Source organism: Oncorhynchus mykiss, chromosome 1 (assembly GCF_057628025.1).
Source record: "Oncorhynchus mykiss isolate SJ-2025 chromosome 1, ASM5762802v1, whole genome shotgun sequence".
NCBI lineage: Eukaryota > Metazoa > Chordata > Actinopteri > Salmoniformes > Salmonidae > Oncorhynchus > Oncorhynchus mykiss.
Genome location: NC_143022.1, coordinates 47022385 through 47042680, shown reverse-complemented (window position 1 = coordinate 47042680; position 20296 = coordinate 47022385). Strand labels below are relative to the sequence as shown.

Here is a 20296-nt window from a genome sequence, read left to right as displayed (position 1 = left end):
GCTAAGCTCTAAGACCAGGGCTGCTCCAAGCAGCTTTTCGGGCAGCAAGCTTTTGTAGCGCCACGTATCTCTAACACCCACCATTTTGTTAAGGCTAGTAGAAAATGTGCGGAGGCAAAATGTAGCGATAGCATAATGTACTTAGTCAGCACAATTAGCCTTATAGGAACCATTTTTAAACAGCACTGTCCATTTGTACGCTGTTTAGAAATATTTTCACTGATTATGGTTAAAGGGACAGAATAGAAATTATACACAGCTTTCTCTCAGTCTGTTCATAAAGCATGTCCTCCCATTCAGCCAAAGAAGTTGGGCTTCTCAAACTTCGGCCACCTGAGAAAGAAGAGATGTGACGACTCGACTGACTACATCTGCCCCCTGGAGGCGGCCCAGGCCCAGGCTCAGCTCCAGGCGGTGGTGAACGGGGCCCACCGGCCCTACTCCGGCTTTAGGGGCCTCAGCCCAATCCTGGACAGAGACCCAGACAGACGAGAGCAGGTGGGGCTATACAGCTGATGATGTCACACTACTGTATCTACCTACCCATCACTACTCAGCTTGCAGCCAATAACCCCAACTCTTCCTGCCATGCCCATCCAACGCTACCCAAAACCCACTCCAGCACACCCACCTCCACACCCCTTACGTGCCATCATCTAACACCCAACAACCAAACCTAGCCTGGGGCATGAGCTGCTTCAGGATACTTAGGCTGTTTTTACACAGGAAGCCCAATTCTGATCTTTCTTCCACTAATCGGTCTTTTGACCAATCACAACAGATATTTTTCAGAGCTGGGTTTATTGGTCAAAATACCTATTAGTGAAAAGCCCTCCTATGTTCTCTGTGGATCTACAAGCCTAGTGTTCAGCTGTGATATATCAGCCAGAGGTGTCATGTACCATTATTTTAGAGGTGGCACGAAGTATGTAAAGATGTACGGGTGGTGTCCCCCTGGTAGTTGAAGAATTTTGCAATTTTCAAACACCTGAAACAGCTTTTTCCTGGCATCTAGAGCCATAATCATTATGCCTAATTCAATGTTAAAAGAAAAAAACAGTTTTTCTGAATCGGTTATCTAAACATACCTCTTTACCTGTTCAATTGTAATTTGAATGAGGGTGTCATTCTGACTGTTGTAAATCCCACATCTCAATATACAGCACGTGGGATCATAACACACAACACCAATACAGGAACATATCATGGCATCCTAATTACAACACAAATATCATGATATTATCATAAGGTGCCAGATTACATTTAAACCAAGTCTTTTTCTGCATATCTAAGCATACCTCATGAGCTGTCAGTATCCTCCTGACTGGCACTTCTTTTTTGTAAAAAAAATGAAATGTGCTTCTGTGCATAAATCTGGGTAAAAGACTGAAGACGTTTGAGTCTTATTCAGTACATTTAGTAATTGCCAGCAGGCATGGCATCTAAGATAGTTGGACAAGCTACTCTAACTTGATTGACAGCCCGAAATGGCTTGATTGCTTGTTATGAGGTTGGGAGACCGGGAACCAACTTCATAAAATTGTAAGTTGGCTAGTAATACAGGGAAACAAAACATTTTAGTTTTATTTATTCATTATTAAGAAGGAATCAACTGGCTACATAGCTTGATTAAATTCATTTACAAACCTACTTCCTGCCAGTCCATCACCAACATCTAAAATCAAAATCAAACGCTGTGTGTGTCCTAGCATATCTTTGCTCTCCAGGGTGCACCTTGGAAGTAACCACTTACTTGGGGGGGGGGGGGTACTCTTTGCCTGGACCAGTCAGTGTGCCCCCTCTGCAAAATACTGCTTAGAGATATTTTTATAAATAATTACGATAAAATGTGTGCTTAAAATTGAAGTTTAGTAAATCATTTTACATGTGCCCTTGTGCCCCATATGAGCATGACGCTTCTGATATTATCACATCAGCCCTTTAATGCACTAAGATTATACCACTGACGTAAACAACATTGTGCATCATTTTATTGATCCTTTTAACACACATATTTGAGATTCACCTAATGGTATTGATCCATTGTTTAAAAAATGTTTTTCTAACCAGTAGAAAGCAATGTTGCTTGTTTGTCAGACAGTTGTGGAATGAACTTGTGCAATATTTGCATATGGAGGTATATATTTATGTTGGTAAATTGAAAGAAGTACAATGGAAAGTACAATGAGATTGTGTAGCTGTGTACATTTTGACGGAATCTAGATTGTGAGTATCATGCACTGTTCTTTACAAATGTGACTGTTATAATATTTTTATAGTTAAAGATTACGCTTCAATCAAGGAAGCCCTCTTGTTGTCATTAATTGTAAATAGTACTATCCAAATCCGTCAATAAAAATCATAAGTGTGATAAAGGAGTGGAATTCTTCCTGATAACCTATTTAATACATGCAATCTTTGTACAAAGCGTGCTTCTCGTATTAGAGGAGAAAGTTGTCTTGTCTCGGTTTTATGTTGAAATCATCTCTGCCCATTAACAATATTTACAGTTTTAAGAACTTGAATCAAAGATACACTGTAAGGAATTGCGTTGCACGGTACAGGGACATCAGAATGCATCATTAATTAACCAGTATCGTTCACTAACTAGCCCTCATCAATGCTTCTGATCATCATGATTGGCCCATTGTATGCAAGATGGAGGAGTGCATGTTGGAACAGGACTATCCCATCATGCACCTTGGGGGGAGGGGCTCAACCATCCGCAGGTACATCTTTATCATAAATCCATAATGACCATGTTCCAGGCTGACTTCACTGCAGACACCTGCCATAAATCATTGGTTTATGCAATGCAACGACTGCAATGTAGTCGGCCTGGAACGTAACCTATGACTTGAACAGTGGTGCTTGCTCAGCACTTACAGTAGATCCTTCTACCCTCCCATCCCATCATGCATGGAAGTAACATAGTGTAACTGCCAAAATAAAGGAAACACCAACATAAAGTGTCTTAATATGGCATCGGACCACCACGAGCCAGAACAGCACCTTGTCACCTTCTTCCATGAGAAATTCCATAATTTGGTGTTTTGTTGATGGTGGTGGAAAATGGTGTCTCAGGCGCCGCACCAGAATCTCCCATAAGTGTTCAATTGGGTTGACTGAGACGGCCATGGCATATGGCTCACATTGTTTTCATGCTCATCAAACCATTTAGTGACCACTCGTGCCCTATGGATTGGGGCATTGTCATCCTATGGGGGCATAGCTATGGTAGACAATACTTTTAATACATTATCCTAAGCATGATGGATTGTTAATTGCTTAATAAACTCAGGAACCACAGCTGTGTGGAAGCACCTGCTTTCAATATACTTTGTATCCATTATTTTGGCAGTTACCTGTATGTCATTGATGTCCTAGCCTGTCAGTAGTACAGTAGCCCCAGAACTAGGTGTTGTGTTTGACTTTGCAGATGGCGGTGACAGAGGGGACCGTACTGCAGATAGAAGCTCTTTCTGAGGGAATAAACCAACTCACAGTAAGTATTTCCTCAATCCGTCTCATTCAACAAGCTTTTTGACAGTACTGTAAATAATTAATAAACTAACCAGTTAACAAAGTATTTTCTGTTACGCTGTTAACACTGGTGTAGGATGCACCCGCGCAGCGCCCACAAGCTCTGGGATCCTCCTGGAGGTATTGCAAATACTTCTCCCTGCCCCGTGGTAGAATTTCAGGAAGTTAGCTGCCCCTCCCCCCAAGGGGTGCCTTGCTCAGACTTTGCAGGTGGGGCCTCGCAAAACTGCGCTACGCCACTGGCTGTTATGTTTTGTATTTCTCCTCAATGCTACAGTGCTATGTTGTTCTTGTATTTCCTGACAGTGGAGGTTTCAACTGAATAAACCGGTTTCGACAAGTAGATTTTAAAGTTAGGGACATTACTCTAAAGCCTTTAACTGACAAACATTGCAGAATAATGCTTCCTGCTAACCCCAGCCCCTGGCCCTTCTTGCTTTCAGTATTTGCTAAGCCGAGACGAAGTTCTGAAGGAGATGAGACGGGCTCAAACAGCACTAGTCTGAGAGGACGCTACGCTGGCCACACTAATTAACGCAGCCAATCAACCAAGGGAAACCTCTATCTGCCTCATACCTCAACCTAACCTCAATGCAGGAGGCTTTACCAGCAATCTCAACTGGCTATACCCCTTACCTCATCATAATACAGGACTATAATGTATACTACTTCTGTATTAGTGACACGAACACAATGACCGGTGAAGGAATTCTGTTTTACATGCGTCATTGGTGTGTAGCGCTTCCCCAAACTAGAGTAAATAGCATGTGTTTTGTATTTTTGGTGAAAGGTATAGGCCTACAACATGCCACTTGAGCTTTTAGGACATGCTTTTTCCCCTATGCAAATTAGCCTGTAAGATTGCACACACTGTATTATTTTGTACTATTTGACAACTTTTTTGTATGTTTTTTTTTAGATTAGGGTCGTTCCACTAAATTAGTCCCTTTTGGGTAGTTTAATTTGGTTTAAAAAATATATATAAAATAAAATAAATATATATATATATATATATATATATATATATATATATATATATATATATATATATATATATATATATATATATATATATATATATATATAAATAACCTAATTTTAACTTTCTGTCATGAAGAGCACATGTTCAACTTAATAAAAAAACATGTTTCCCCATCTCAAGAGGTTAAATGAAAAACAAAAGATAATAGCAAGTGCCTATTGAGTGGCAAGTAAAGTAACCAGGTTTATTGTAACAGGGTTGACGATTTCATCTTAAGTCAGCCATAAATCCTCTTGTGAGAGGGGGAATGGAGGCTTGTTTTGTGCAACAGGGAGGGTCAAATGAATGCAAGCTTAAAAAAAAGGAAATTGTTAAAAAAAATTCTAGCCTGTCTATCAGTGGGTGACAGGGTTGACGTGTCATGCTCAACCTACAAGAGTAGAATCAGCTCTCCTGCTTTTACACTATGATTTGACTATAAGATGTTCAATGTTTCTTCTTTTTATGTTCCAAAAGGAATAGTTTCACCATATTACAACGAGAGTTCAGTTCATGTAACAGGGTTGACCTTAAAATGAGGGACATTTTTTATTTTATTTTTTTTACCTTAAAATAAATCACAAATCTCATGAATTTCAATAATAATATTCAGAAATGACTTTGACAAAGCAACAAAATAACTAGGGCTTTCAATGAAGGTGAAAACTTGGAGAAATGTTGGGGTTAAGTGGGTTAAAATCACAGGAGGTACATGTCAAAATACAGAATTTTGGCACTTTAGCAAGTCTTTAGGCATATTTAAAACCAGATGCATTGAATTATCAATGTGGTCTATATCATTTAATTTAAGAGTCTTTTAAAATTCCATATTTATGCACAATTTCTTCTTCAAATATCAAAAGGATGCAAAGGGGACTCATTTCGTGGAACAACCCATTACCTGGACACATCCATGATGCAAACAAGGCACTAAGACATACTGCAAACAAAACACACCAACACTTAATACAGCTAATTTGTATATGACCAATAAGAAACAGTTTTTTCTATGTTTCAACACATAATTGAATAGGCAGATGTAGTCCTTTAAGTAAGTCCCTTTAACAGTCACCAGAATGGAGGATCGCTTCTGTAACAGAATAAATACTAAGGGAAGCCTGCTCCCTGGGAGTTAGGTAGCCCAGTGAAGTGTCCATGCCCAGGTATAACCTGTACAGTGTGAGGATCCTATTGCAGGTTAATCTGCATCAACCCAGCACATCACAATATCTCACTAGGGTTTCAGAGAGGAGAGGGGGGCTGGAGCTGTTCCAAACATCAAAGGCAGACCCATACTGGTGAGTTAATTTACTTATTTTTATCATTTTTTTTCACCATTCTAGAGCAAACATAGTATAACTAAAGTATTTTTCCTTCAATCCAAGTTATTACAGAAGTATAACCTATGTCACTTTTTTTCATCTAAGTTATAATTTCTACAACAATAAACTATACTGTTGTTATCATATGTTCAGGTCATAAGGGAAACCACCCTCTGACCTAATCCTGTAGACATGGGGAAGATAGAGAGCAAACAACCAGCCCAAGGTAATCTCAACCTGGTGGGAGAAACCACCAGCCTCGACCATGACCAATTCCCAACACTTCAATTTCTCAACCCTGTAGGGGAGGAGAGAGAGCAAGCCACTAGCCCCAGACATACCCAGTGAATCCTTAACAAGCCCAACGATTTTGTCCCTCTATCCAAATACTGTGTGGGGATAGCTGCCGCCAGGACCCAGGAGTACCTCCTGTTTCCCTCGACCCAGAGGACATGTTCCAGCCCCACAGCCCTCAACGAGATCTTCCTAATAACATATATTACCCAGAGCAGCCACCTCCACATGACCGACTCCTCCAACTGCACCACAATGACAAAGCAGCAGCTCATCTTTCTGGGTGCTGACTGGGCGTGGGCTGTGCTGGAGAGGCCCCCCAAGAACCCCTGCATCTAGATTGCCGTGCAGATCCTGCACCTGACAGAGGGGGGAGGGACTGCAGAGGACTTCCCCCCCGGAGGTATATACTGAATACATGCAAGATGGCCAAGACGGAGTCTGCTAATAGGAACAAGGCAGAGAGGATGGTGTATTTTTGCACCTCCATCGGTAATGACTGCTACTCCCTCTTTCTCCTATTTGGCCGCAAGGGCGACTCTGGCAACATCTATGGGGTGCTGAGCAACAAATGTCACAATGCTATAGGAAGAATAAGAACAACCGGGCACTCATTGAGAATTTCTTTAAAAGGGTCCAGGTTCTTACGCCCACAGGAACGCTTACAGGCTTTCGTCACCAAGAGAGACGGTGACCCTTTAACTCTGCTCATCAAGTTTACCTGACCAGTATGATCGATAACCGTGCAACCATTTGTTACATTTCTTTGTGTCTATTGTAGTGTTTCAAATGGGGGGGAAGGACTGTTGTGCTTGGTGGGTTTATGCTTGCCTGGGACTCGGGGACCCAGTGTGCTGAAATTGGCCTGTGTCCATGTCTCGTGTAAACTACTGACCCATGACTGCTGACAGCTGCTCACACCCTTGTGTATAGTATTTATTTTAATGGGCTTAACACTTCACTGGCATCGCACCAGTGTGGAAATTCGCTTATCACTACCAAATGACATTAAAACCTTTCTACAGCATACAATACAGAAAATATGATTGGCCATAAAATATTTTTGTATTTTCTATGATGGATTTAATGACTGATCACATTGCGGTATCTTCGCCCATAACATGATTCTAAGTCAATGACTGTTCATTTGATTAAGGTGGATTATTTTTTGTTAAAACTAGTGAAACAAAAATGGAGGAGAAAAAAAAAAGAGGATGGAGTTGGAAATAAAATGTGTATTTCTGGATGTCTTGAGTTATCTTGTCTAGAAAAGGAATATGTATGTTGAGTAGAGGTCGACCGATTATGATTTTTCAATGCCGATTATTAAATGACCAAAAAAAACTGATGCCGATTAATCGGCCGATGTTTATATATATATATATATATATATATATATATATTTGTAATAAATGATAATTACAACAATACTGAATGAACAATGAACACTTTTATTTTAACTTAATATAATACATACATAAAATCCATTTAGTCTCAAATAAATAATGAAACATGTTCAATTTGGTTTAAATAATGCAAAAACATTGTGTTGGATAAGAAAGTAAAAGTGCAATATGTGCCATGTAAAAAAGCTCATGTTTAAGTTCCTTGCTCAGAACATGAGAACATATGAAAGCTGTTGGTTCCTTTTAAAATGAGTCTTCAATATTCCCAGTTAAGTTTTAGGTTGTAGTTATTATAGGAATTATAGGACTATTTCTCTCTATACCATTTGTATTTCATATACCTTTGACTATTGGATGTTCTTATAGGCACTTTCGTATTGCCAGTCTAATCTCGGGAGTTGATAGCCTTGAAGTCATAAACAGAGCTGTGCATCCCAGCATTGCTAAGAGCTGCTGTTTGAATGAATGCTTACGAGCCTGCTGCTGCCTATCACCGCTCAGTCAGACTACTCTATCAAATATCAAATCATATACTTAATTATAATATTATAATAAACATGCAGAAATACGAGCCTTTGGTCATTAATATGGTAAAATCCGGAAACTATAATTTTGAAAACAAAACGTTTATTCTTTCAGTGAAATACAGAACCGTTCCGTATTTTATCGAACGGGTGGCAACCCTAAGTCTAAATATTGCTGTTACATTGCACAACCTTCAATGTTATGCCATAATTATGTAAAATTCTGGCAAATTAATTACGGTCCTTGTTAGGAATAAATGGCCTTTCAACAGTTCGCAACGAGCCAGGCGGCCCAAACTGCTGCATATACCCTGACTCTGCTTGCACTGAACGCAAGAGAAGTGACACAATTTCCCTAGTTAATATTGCCTGCTAACATTAATTTCTTTGAACTACATATGCAGGTTTAAAAAAATATACTTGTATATTGATTTTAAGAAAGGCATTGATGTTTATGGTTAGGCACATTATTTTTTTCACGAATGCACTTTTGTTAAATCATCAAGTTGAAGTAGGCTGTGATTCAATGATAAATTAATAGGCACCGCATTGATGATATGCAATGCAGAACAAGCTATTTAACCTAGTAATATCATCAAACATGTGTAGTTAACTAGTGATGTGAAGATTGATAGTTTTTTATAAGATAAGTTTAATGCTAGCTAGCAACTTACATTGGCTCCTTGCAGCCACAAGGTCCTTCTGATGCTGCAGTCAAGTAACAGGTGGTCAAGCCTGCCACTCAGTCTCCTCATCGATTGCAATGTAATCGGCCATAATTGGCGTCCAAAAAGGCCGATTACCGATTTGATATGAAAACTTGAAATCGGCCCGAATTAGTCGGCCAAGCCGATTAATCGGTTGTCCTCTAATGTTGAGAATTATGCTCAAATGATTTGTGTTTCAATATACAGTCATCTCCCAATTAAATATATTATTTTATACTAATACAAATGCTCAGAGAAAGGGATTTGGTTTAACAACCCACCAAAAGTGTCTTGCTGACATCAAATGTTGGGTGTCTGAATTGTTATTCCAACTCAATGATAAGAAATCCAAGGTAGTTTTATTTGGCCCTAACCTTGCTAGAACCCAGATTTGTCCATCAATGTAAAACCTACGGACAGAAACCATTGTGTCTTCTTTGACTTTGACCCATTACAGAACTTTTTGTACATAGTCCCCACATTTTAGGGGACCAAAATTATCGGGACAAATTCTCTTATGTGTAAAAAAGTAGGCAATATTTTGTATTTGGTCCCCTATTCCTAGCACACAATGACTACGTCAAGCTTGTGACTACAAAGTTGTTGGATGCATTTGCAGTTTATGTTGGTTGTGTTTCAGATTGTTTTGTGCCCAATAGAAGTTAATGGTAAATAATGTATTGTCATTTTGGAGAACATGTTTCTAAACCCTTCTACATTAATGTGGATGCTACTGTACCATGATTACAGATAATCCTGAATGAATCTTGAATAATGATGAGTGAAAAAGTTAGAGGCACAAATATTATACCCCACAAAATGCTAACCTCCCCTGTTATTGTAATAGGGAGAGATTAGCATGTATTGGGGGGTATGATATTTGTGCGTCTGTAACTTTCGCACTCATGGTAGCATCCACATTAATGTAGACGTGTTCAGAAGCAATAGAGGACCAAATACTTTTTACTACTTTAATACACATATACTGTAAGTGAATTTGTCCCAATATGTTTGGTCCCCTAAAATGGGTGGACTATGTGCAAAAAGTGCTGTAATTTCTAAACGGTTAACCCGATATTGATGAAAATAACCTCAAATTAAAGCTAACATTCAGTACTTTTATTTAATTATATTATTTTACGATGTGAAGCGCTGCGTTACTTGTATTGAAAAGCGCTACACAAATAAAGTTATTAATGTGGCTTACATAATTGTAAATTAAGGGATTTGTGTTTAAAAATGCAAATTTCCTATAGCCTCAAGTTAGTCATCTCCAAAATGATAGTGCCCTCAATCAATAAACTAAGGACCCTGGGACTAAACACCTCCCTCTACAACTGGATCCTGGACTTCCTGACCGGCTGTCCCCAGGTGGTAAGGGTAGGTAACAACACATCCGCCCTCAGGGATGCGTGCTCAGTCCCCTTATGTATTCCCTGTTCACTCATTACTGCACGGCCAAGCACGACTCCAACACCATCAATAAGTTTGCCGATGACACAACAGTGGTAGGCCTGATCACCGACAACGACGACACAGCCAGAGACCTGGCCGTGTGATGCCAGGACAAAAACCTCTCCCTCAACGTGATCAAGACAAAGGAGATGATTGTGGACTACAGGAAAAAGAGGACCCGAGCACGCCCCCATTCTCATCAACGGGGTTGTATCGGAGCAGGTTGAGAGCTTCAAGTTCCTTGGTGTCCTGGCACCAACAAACGAACCAACAAACAAACAGGGTCCAAGCACACCAAGACAGTCGTGAAGAAAGTACGACAAAACCTATTCCCCCTCAGGAGACTGAAAAGATTTGGCATGGGTCCTCAGATCCTCAAAAGGTTCTACAGCTGCACCATCAAGAGCCTCCTGATTGGTTGCATTACTGCCTGGTTTGCCAACTGCTCGGCCTACGACCACAAGGCACTACAGAGGGTAGTGCGTACGGCCCAGTACATCACTAGAGCAAAGCTTCCTGCCATCCAGGACCTCTATACCAGGCGGTGTCAGAGGAAGGCCCTAAAAATGTTCAAAGACTCCAGCCACCCTAGTCATAGACTGTTCTCTCTGTTACCGCAAGACCAGAGCACCAAGTAAGCATTTCACTGTAATGTCTACACATGTTGTATTCAGTGCATGTGATGAATACAATTTGATTTGATTTGCCACCCTTGATAAAAATGAGACACACTTTAAATATTGTACTACTTATTCTGACTTAGTTATTATTATTCTTTACAGCGCCACTACTCTTACACCGTTTAAGCTAGAAACACCATTCAAACTTTAAAACGTGCAGGCTGGTCTGGAATATTGTGCTTGTATACAACTTTTTGATACTATTTATACTTTTTGAACTTCATCCACTTTCATGGGATTTCTTCAACATTCTAAAGCTTCTATTGTGACATCATGACTTCCAACATTCCATTCACTGTGAATATAACAACTTTTGACAGAAACAAGCTACTTTGACTACTTTCCCAACAACTTTCCCAACTTAGACTAAAAGTTAGACAGTATGACATCTTGGCCTACTGCCCTGCTATTCAAGTCTGAAAGCCGAACAAAATGATCTGGTACTGATAAAACTTTACAACTGTTTAAGTAACTGCATCAACACCATTTTCTGTAACTTTTTATAAACAACTGAAATTGACCGCTTTCCCAACAAGTCACCCAAAAAGTTAGTTGGTATGACATCTTTGTCTACTTCTCTGCTATTCAAATCTGGAATCAGAAAATAATTATCTGCTACCAATCAAAAGTTACAGCTGTGTTTTCAGAGTTTTGAGTGACAAAAAGTAGCTAGCTAACGCCAGCTAATAGCTCTCTCTTGTCTTGCCATTGATCAGCCCAAACGGAGCCGTTGCTTGGATACTCAGACGCAGAGGAGCAGATGGGGCAGCACAGGCAAAAATAATGAGGAGGGTGAAGAGGGTGATTGAATTTAGAACAATATTGTAATAATGGTGGAGAGTTGTCAAGAAGGCAGCCGACACAACAACAGCGCATCATCTTCCTTCTCAGTATCGTGTACCGTGTATGCCTGTGTACTAAATAACTACATTTGCTAGTTTGCATGTCTTTAAAGAGAAGGGCGGGCCGTACGTTGATCCTGCTGCTCTGATTGGATATAGTGATATAGTCTCCGTTCACTCGTTTCTTATTTCACCCGATTTCTTCTGATAGCATATTTCGGTGTAATCAGATAAAATAACTCAACAACAATAACTCTTGAACCATTCAAGATAGAGACAACAAAGTTTTACAAGCCCGTTCTATGCTTGACAAGCAGTTCCCTTATTCCACCATTTGGTACTGTGTGTACACACGGCAGTAAGTAAATGTAAGCACACTCAAGACAACGTTCATATTGATAAATCTCACCCTTTGTGTGGAAATGATCCCACACGTGGCTTACGCACGGATTTGTGCCTAAGTGTGATTGATAAATGAGGCCCAGGCGTTTACATTTGTTGGATGCGCAATAAAGTATATTTTTCTGGCAACCCTTCCAAATAGCTTATTGGCATGGAACCATGTTCCAGTGGCTTTAATCTTCTTAAAGATGTTTGAACTTTTACTGTTGAAAAGCGAAGTACACACAAAAAATATGTTTTGAGCAAAATTGTGTATTTTAGACACAACTGCAAACTTCAAGGAGTAGGGCATCCAATAGAGGAGAAATATAGAAAAGAAAGAGGGAAGGCCCACCCCCCTACCTGTACTATAATATGACATACCTGGACCACATATTGAGAGGTGTGTAAATCAGGTGTTAAATTAGGTGAAAAGGAGAATGGAATGCCACTTGAATTATTACCCCAATAGTGGTAAGTGGTACATTTATAGTTTTTGATATTTGTTTGCACCCATTGCCTGATTTATGGAGTTCAAAAACTATTTGTCTCTTTTCGTTTGTGAGTTATTTGCCTTTCCCCATGGTTCTGGATGACAAATTGATTTAACCACATTTTTAAACCCCTTTGAAACAAGAAGTTTTGAAGGCCACAATGCTGTTCCTTAAGCTAAGATGAACAAAAAAAGTACAATGTTAATGCAGATTTAATTTTGTTTGATTTTATTTAAAAGAATCTTAAGGGGTGCCAGTCATTTTGACACCCACCTTTTTGAGAATTGTTTTTATTACTTCTCTTTCTCTGATCAATTCTTTTAGCTTAAAAAAAATCCCCATTGTTTTGAACATACAATATAGTTCAGTATTTGTATTTATATTATAGAGTATTTTTTTGCGCATCTTTATCAAGGTTGCCATTAATTTTGTAGGTGACTGTACAGTATAAGTAGGTGCAAATAATGATATTACTCTTTTTACCCAATACCACAAAGACAGACTATGTTTAGAAATGGATTTAATGATTAACCCTCCTGTTGTGTTCATTTCATGTTAATTAATTCTGTGTTCTCGGTCCAAAATGACCACCCCATTATAGCTGATTAGAAATCCATAATAATACATATATTATCACCTGATGTTGTGTTAGATTTTTTTTTCAACTTAAGTTCTTGTGAACATTACAAGTTTTGAACTTCTATTTGCTATTTATGGCCTGTAGGCCTCATTGACCTGAGCTCATACAACTCATTTTTGAGTTTAGAAAAAGCATAATGTATGGATTATTTTTACTATAACAAATACTCAGATGAAACGTATTGTGCTATTTATCACAGACTACTTTGTGTCAAAGTTGAACAAGGACTCTCTCCTCACCAGTGTTATGATCAAAGATATGACCAAAAGCCTCACATACAGTATATCTTTTGGTCATTGTGCTGCCACAGAATTAATTGTGAACAAGGACTCAAAAAAGCTTTGTGTACCAGAGCTGCGAGAAAAGTTCTATATATTATTGAAACAATGTTGCGATTGTTTTTGAGAATGCCAACAGGTGTGGTTCCCGTGGGGGAAAGATTATATTGGGGGAAAGGTTCCCGTGGGGGTTTCATGGAAGCCAAGAAGGCGAGTGAGGCGTGTGTGTGTGTGTGTGTGTGTGTGTGTGCGCTCAAACACACATGCATGTGGGGGTCTGGGAGAGGAAGTGTGTCCATCTGATGAAAAGGCATGTGCCTGAACTCATTTGTATACACTAATTGTCATCTCACCCATTTATTTCTAATGACCAGTCATTTTTATACACTAATTGTCGTAAGACCGGGAACACTACAGGTGTACAAACGGTAAATAAAACACCCAAAATGTAATGAAAATCATAAAAATGTATTTTGTGTTTTCAGATGCCCTGTGTGGAAAAAGTCATGGAACCTTATGACAATCAGATGAAATGAACTACATTTTTCAGAGAGAAAACTTGTAAATCGGTCCAATTCAACCCGAACACAGCAGGAGGGTTAAAAATAGCACGTCAAAAAGATTTAGAGACAATACTTATCTAGACAAATTGTTACTGGAACAGTCCAAACATTCCAAAACACAACCAACCTTATTACAGTCTTTCTAACACAAAACAGTTCAAACTGTTCTTTGAATGTTAAACATGCAAATATTACAATTTCTTTTATTAAAACCCCTAGAAAATATCCCTTTGGTCTTGTAGTGTAGGCTTTTACATTATATTCTACACAGATAAGTCAATATAACCAATGGTCTCAAATGTCCTGGTGCAGTTTAATGTATATATGGGGTTCTATGCCTAGTTGAAGGGCCTGGGAGTTACTAGTATGTGAATGTGTTCTCTGTCTTGTAGCCCAGAGTGGAAAGGTTGGGGAGGCATGCATGCTGGATCATGGGGGGTGGGCCACACATGACAATAAGCACATCGTTGGATGCCGGGGGAAGGTGCTCTTTCATCATATTAGCGTTCACAAATCCTGAGCTGTACTTCCAGTCTGTAATCAGAGGAAAGGACACAAGCTGAATTCCAACGCTTTTAATCAACAGATAAGGATCAGCTATGCAGGCCAATGAAATTATAACACCTTGTTAGCGAAGACATGTTCGCTTTCAAATACTTGTTTCGACGTATCACTATGGGTTGAGCCCCTTCCCCTTTATAATGTGCCACTCGCCCATCCTCTGGTTATTCTCGCCTCTCTTCCCTGCTAAGATCACTACGCTCCGGAGGCTCTCTTCAGCACAACATGATCCCGGTCTTCCAGCTTTACTATTTTCAGACTAACCTTTGTGGTTAACGCCGCCGAAAGTAGGACCTTAGCTCTCATCTTTTGTGTTGAACAAACCAACCGAAAGGAATGTTTTTGCTTCGTGTAAAATAAGCTCTTTTGCATTTTTTCTACTCATGAAGTCTCCTATGGTAGCTAGCGTCACACGGCTAGCTACGGAAACTTGACTAGTTCTTGCTGAAAGGCTTAGCTAAGCTGGATAGTGCACAACAAGGACAGCAAAACCACCAAACTAGCTTTTCTACCTGGAAAGGTAGAATTTCTAGCTCACGTCTCTCGTTCAGTTCAACCCACGTTCCCTTGTGCCGTGTTGACTAGACTGACCATTCTGGTTTCACAGCTCGACGATTGAGAGAAACACTTTGTTTGTCGAAATATCAAACCCGAGTCTTGCACGCACTGTAGGGAATTTCCTACTACTGACCTCAGCCTTCGAGCGAGGAGGCTACCCCAACCCACCTGGGCCGAGGTGATGGATACCCAGATGACCTCCACCAGCTGCTTCAAGATATAGCAGTGGGGGAAGGAGACGGGGACCTCGTTATCGACGAGGGAAATGACGATGGCATGGCTAATCTCCGCCCTCAGCGGAGCATCGGAAGCTAGACAACTGGGGACAAGCCTTAGTCTAGGAGGCTAGGCACTTTGCTAACATGGACGTTAAGGACATGGAGGAGCTGGGCTTTGGCAAACCTCTGGTAGTCTTCCCAAGGAGAGTAGTGCCGGTCAGTTACGAGGCACTGGGATTGAGGTGGTTGGCCAGTGACGGCTCAACTACCAGACATTTGGCAAAACCAAGCTCCTCCATGTCCTTAATGGTCTACATGTCTGCGGCACATTCAGTACGGGCGTAGAACATAACGTCGCTACTGTTGGCTAACCAGGATGATTTGCTGCTAGAGATGGGCTTGTGTCCAGCCTCCGGACAAAGAAAATGCAGATTCCCTTGATGCTCCTATCGAGCTGAAGGAACTGTTTGGGCCCGTTGTCACCGCCATGTGACAAAATTGAGAACTTCGCAAGAAGGAAAGTGAAGCCTTCAACTTCTACCTGCCCCGCAGACCTGGGTACCTTGGCAACCCATTCTACCCCTCCACGAGCCAAGGCTTCGTGGCAGGGAGAGGGCAACACACTGGCACCAGGGCTTTCCATGGTGCCAGTTGGATAACACGAAATTGGGGAGAAAATGGGGGTAAAAATTCTCTGCTTTCAAAAGCGCAAGGAAGACAGGCATGCTTGAGAATAACCAGAGGGGAGTACAACCTAATAAAGGGGGAGGTGCTCACTCAACCTGTCTGTCTCCGAAATACATTGTGTGATTGGTTATTTTCAGTAGTGATCCGCCTGGAAAAAATCCCATAGTGATACATCTCACTCGTATATCAGAGAACTGTTCTCACAGGGAACTGTGAGCTTCCTTCTTGTGGAACTAATTAACGAGTTCCAGGACAGACAATTAGCCGTATTTTCATTTGCATACTGTACCATACGAGGGAGCTACAGTATAGCTGGTGGGTCACAGTGCAAAACATAATATAAATAGAACATTAAGATCATAGTAATGTTGGGATATGACTGAAGGGGGAAATGTTTTCCATTGATTCAGCTTGCAGTTTACTGTACAACAGTAACAATTTAATAAACCAGTTGAAAAGGGTTGCTGCAGGTGCACCTTTTAAGATTTTTTGTTGTTCTCGTCACCATACAAAGGGTATTATAATATGGTAAGACAGCATGGTAAAAATGATTTGTTGCCGTTCAAAAAGGACAATAGAATGGCATTAGCCCATGACAACCCCGTAGCTTTCTCTTTGTCATTATGGAACACTATGGTCTTACCCTGTGGAGGCTTGTCCAGAGTGTAGGACAGGTTGAGTTGGTCAGAGTGACTCTTCAGCACCTCCTCTAGTTCATCCCGCAGTAGGATATCCTTGTCAGTCTGGGGGAGAATCATCATTAGATTAAGGTTTACAGGTGTGACATATGTATGTCACTGGCGTATGTCATTGAGTTTTGTTAGACCATTCTAAAAGGTGACACTGATCTTGGTTGTCTATCATCAGATGATTGTCACCGATTTCGTATTCATAACAAGCTTTGTGCCCACTTCATTGATAATCCACCATGATGGTTCATAGTGTGTGGGATATGACTTAGGTTCTTCCTCAGATTTGGACAAGAATCCACACTTCCCTGTGCACTGGTGCGACTGACCTGGTTAGCAAATATGAGCGAGCACTTGGTGTTGTCTGCAGGGTCTCCTGTAATACTGCGAATCAGCTGCAGCATGGGGGTAATCCCTGAAAAAGCACCAGGACATTTATGCCAATTTATAATTTTCACGTCTGCTTCCCAGAACACATGAATTGTGCTGAAACAGTTACACAAATCTTGTTTTCATCAAGAAGAAAAAGACATCTCATTCCGAAAGATTTATGCTACGCACATATTTCTGTATAAATACATGACACGTACATTTTAAAGATATGAGGTCCATACCTGTTCCACCAGCGATCATTCCCACATGTTTAAACTTGCGGACCTTGGCCTCAGACTTCTTATCAGGTCGAATGGCAAATTTGCCTTAAAATTAAGGGAGAAATCTGTTTAAAATTAAGTAAATTGAGAAAGGGCTGGTGCATTGTAATACACTGCCCTCTGTTGGTCACAAAATGATAATGTCATGATGAAACACCATAGTATACATGACTAGAATGTCTCGATCACACGCACACACAGACACACACACCATTTCCTGTGTATACAAGGAGTCCATTGGGTCCTCTGAAATCTATTTTGTCCCCAATGCTCATGGCGTCCAGGTACTGGGACATCTTTCCTCCGTCAGGATAGTTAGGATGAGTGTTTTTGTAGTACACCTTGGAAAACATGGGCACAAGTTAAGATCAATGTCAAATGATGAATAGTCTTACAAGTCATTCAACGGATTGAAATGCAATTCTAACCATTCATACACATCCATCCATCTTTATGGTGTCAGATCCTTGCTGTTATATTGTAACAAGTCTGAACAAACTCAAATGATCTGTTGAATGGGCTGTTGAATAAGAGTACCTTGACCACCAGGTCCACAAAGCCCTGGTCCTCATCACTGGAGACAGGAGTGTAGGCCCGGATGACCAGGCTCCCATTCACCTTAGCTGACAGGTACACATGCTGTCCTGGATGGGCGGAAAGGGTACATGGGGTGAAAGGGGCAGGAGCGGGATAGTACTATCTTCTCAGTCAGCTCTTGTGGTATTTATATGTCCTGATATGCCCAGATAAGTAGGTCTCTGGCCTGATAGGATATTGGTGCTGTTGCACTGCCTGATCAATGAGGTGGGTGTGTAGTGTAGCCTCAGTACCTACTGGCAGTCCAAGGACATGTGTGGGAGAGGGAAGGCCAAAGCGAAAGCGCTTTGTATCATGGCTTATATCCTGCGCAGAAACAGCAAAATGGGAGTACTGTAACTTTTCAGCCATTCAAAAAGCTTTGTGGGTGGGAATATCCTGCATTTGAATATCATTGGCAGACAGCAGTTAATAGCAGCTTAAAGGTAAACTTGAACTATTATTTCAATCAATCAATTATTTGTGACAATCCTGTGTCAGAATCAGAATTATCAGAATGATTTCCTTGCAGGTATAGGATCATACTAACTCTTAAAACAAGTAGAGAAAAGCATGTAACTCTAGGCGAACCTCTTTCTCTATGAGTGGCAGTGGATATTTAACTGTAGAGTCTTGTAGTGTCTGTGGAAGCGGCTTCTTCTTCTTATCACCTCGGAGGAGAAAGTAGAGCCCAGAGAGGACCACCACAGACGTTCCAACCACAACAGGTACTGTCTGCCAATAAAAATCATGGACAACCATGAATACAGAATATGGTGGAAAACGCAGTGGACTGACAAATTCACTCCCCTATGTATTTATTTGGACAGTGAAGCGAAAACATTGAATTTGCCTCTATACTCCAGTATTTTGGATTTGAGATCAAATATTTTAAACGAGTTGACAGTGCAAAATGTCACCTTTTATTTGAGTGTATGTGGCAAATAGGAAGAAAGGAAAGAAGTGACAAATAAAGTAGAGTAAAGACTCATTCTCACCAGACTCTCCATGACGGGTAAGTGCGTGTCAGGTGTGTTGCTCTCTGTCTGCCTCTGCAGTGTGGTCAGTGTGATCAGGATCCAGGCAGTGAGTTTGGGCTGAGCTAGGCTCTGGCCCTGGAGTCAGACCTTTGCACCAAGGACACCTAGGGGAGGGGGAGCCAGCTGGAGGAAAGGTAATAGAGGGCTGACGGACCAATAGGAGAGAAGAAATCACTATGACAAAGCCATGACGACGAACAGCTGAGTAATCCATACATGTAGAGGTGAATGGTCCAAAATCACACCACTCTCAGATCCCTCAGGGGTTGGGACACTGGTTTAGAAATGGTCTGATCAATGAAAATAGCTGCAAGCAAGTTTATGACACTATAGCACACTTAGGCTTATAACTTCTGGACTGTTGAACTAGATTCATGCAATTTGGTATACAGTGCATTCGGAAAGTATTCTGACTCCTTGACTTTTTACACATTTTGTTATGTTACAGCGTTATTCTAAAATTGATTAAATTATTTGTTCCCCCTCATCAATCGACACACAATACCCCATAATGACAAAGTGAAAACAGGTTTTTAGAAATTGTTATCATTTATTACAAATAAAAAACTGAAATACCTTATTTACACAAGTATTCAGACTCTTGGCTATGAGACTAGAAATGGAGCTCATGTGCATCCAGTTTCCATTGATCATCCTTGAGATGTTTCTACAACCTGATAGGAGTTCACATGTGGTAAATTCAACTGATTGGACATGATTTGGAAAGGTACAAACTTGTCCATATAAAGTCCCACAGAGTAGCAAAAAGCAAGCCATGGGGTCAAAGGAATTGTCCACAGAGCTCAGGGACAGGATTGTGTCGAGGCACAGTTTGGTGACCAGGAACCCGATGGTCACTCTGACAGAGCTCTAGAGTTCCTCTGTGGAGATGGGAGAACCTTCCAGAAGGACAACCATCTCCCCAGCACTCCCCCAATCAGGCCTTTATGGTAGAGTGACCAGGCGGAAGCCACTCATCAGTAAAAGGCACATGACAGCCCGCCTGGAGCTTGCCAAAAGGCACCTAAAGACTCACAGACCATGAGAAACAAGATTCTCTGGTCTGATGAAACCAAGATTGAACTCTTTGGCCTGAATGTCAAAAGTCACGATGGAGGAAACCTGGCACCATCTCTACGATGAAGCATGGTGGTGGCAGCATCA

At 40.7% G+C, this 20296-nt stretch overlaps 2 protein-coding genes and 1 pseudogene across 51 annotated transcripts in view; 2 read left to right on the top strand and 1 right to left on the bottom strand.

Annotated features, from left to right (window-relative positions):
- Positions 1–7426, top strand: part of LOC110523834 (liprin-beta-2) — a 113159-nt gene extending 105733 nt beyond the window's left edge. For 37 of the 50 annotated variants that reach the window (XM_090232623.1, XM_090232593.1, XM_090232602.1 and 34 more), the window contains 4 exons: positions 301–498; positions 3440–3505; positions 5803–5862; positions 6040–7426. In XM_090232623.1, the coding sequence (XP_090088749.1) occupies positions 301–498; positions 3440–3505; positions 5803–5862; positions 6040–6063 (348 nt within the window). In that variant the 3' untranslated portion in view covers positions 6064–7426. Of the gene's footprint in view, positions 1–300; positions 2376–3439; positions 3506–3986; positions 5863–6039 lie in introns of those variants that run through there. The other 13 variants (XM_090232679.1, XM_090232674.1, XM_090232582.1 and 10 more) reach the window with 2 other exon arrangements.
- LOC118964648 (rab15 effector protein-like) lies at positions 6079–6905 on the top strand (annotated as a pseudogene).
- Positions 7427–14034: 6608 nt separating the features above from the next.
- Positions 14035–19321, bottom strand: cyb5r2 (cytochrome b5 reductase 2). The gene is made up of 9 exons (XM_021602882.3): positions 19091–19321; positions 18684–18827; positions 18347–18419; positions 18054–18160; positions 17728–17857; positions 17478–17561; positions 17193–17278; positions 16818–16917; positions 14035–14684 (listed from the first exon to the last, which is right to left on the bottom strand). The coding sequence occupies exons 1-9, from the start codon at positions 19100–19102 to the stop codon at positions 14512–14514; spliced, it is 909 nt and encodes a 302-aa protein (XP_021458557.1). The 5' UTR covers positions 19103–19321; the 3' UTR covers positions 14035–14511.
- Positions 19322–20296: the final 975 nt, after the last annotated feature.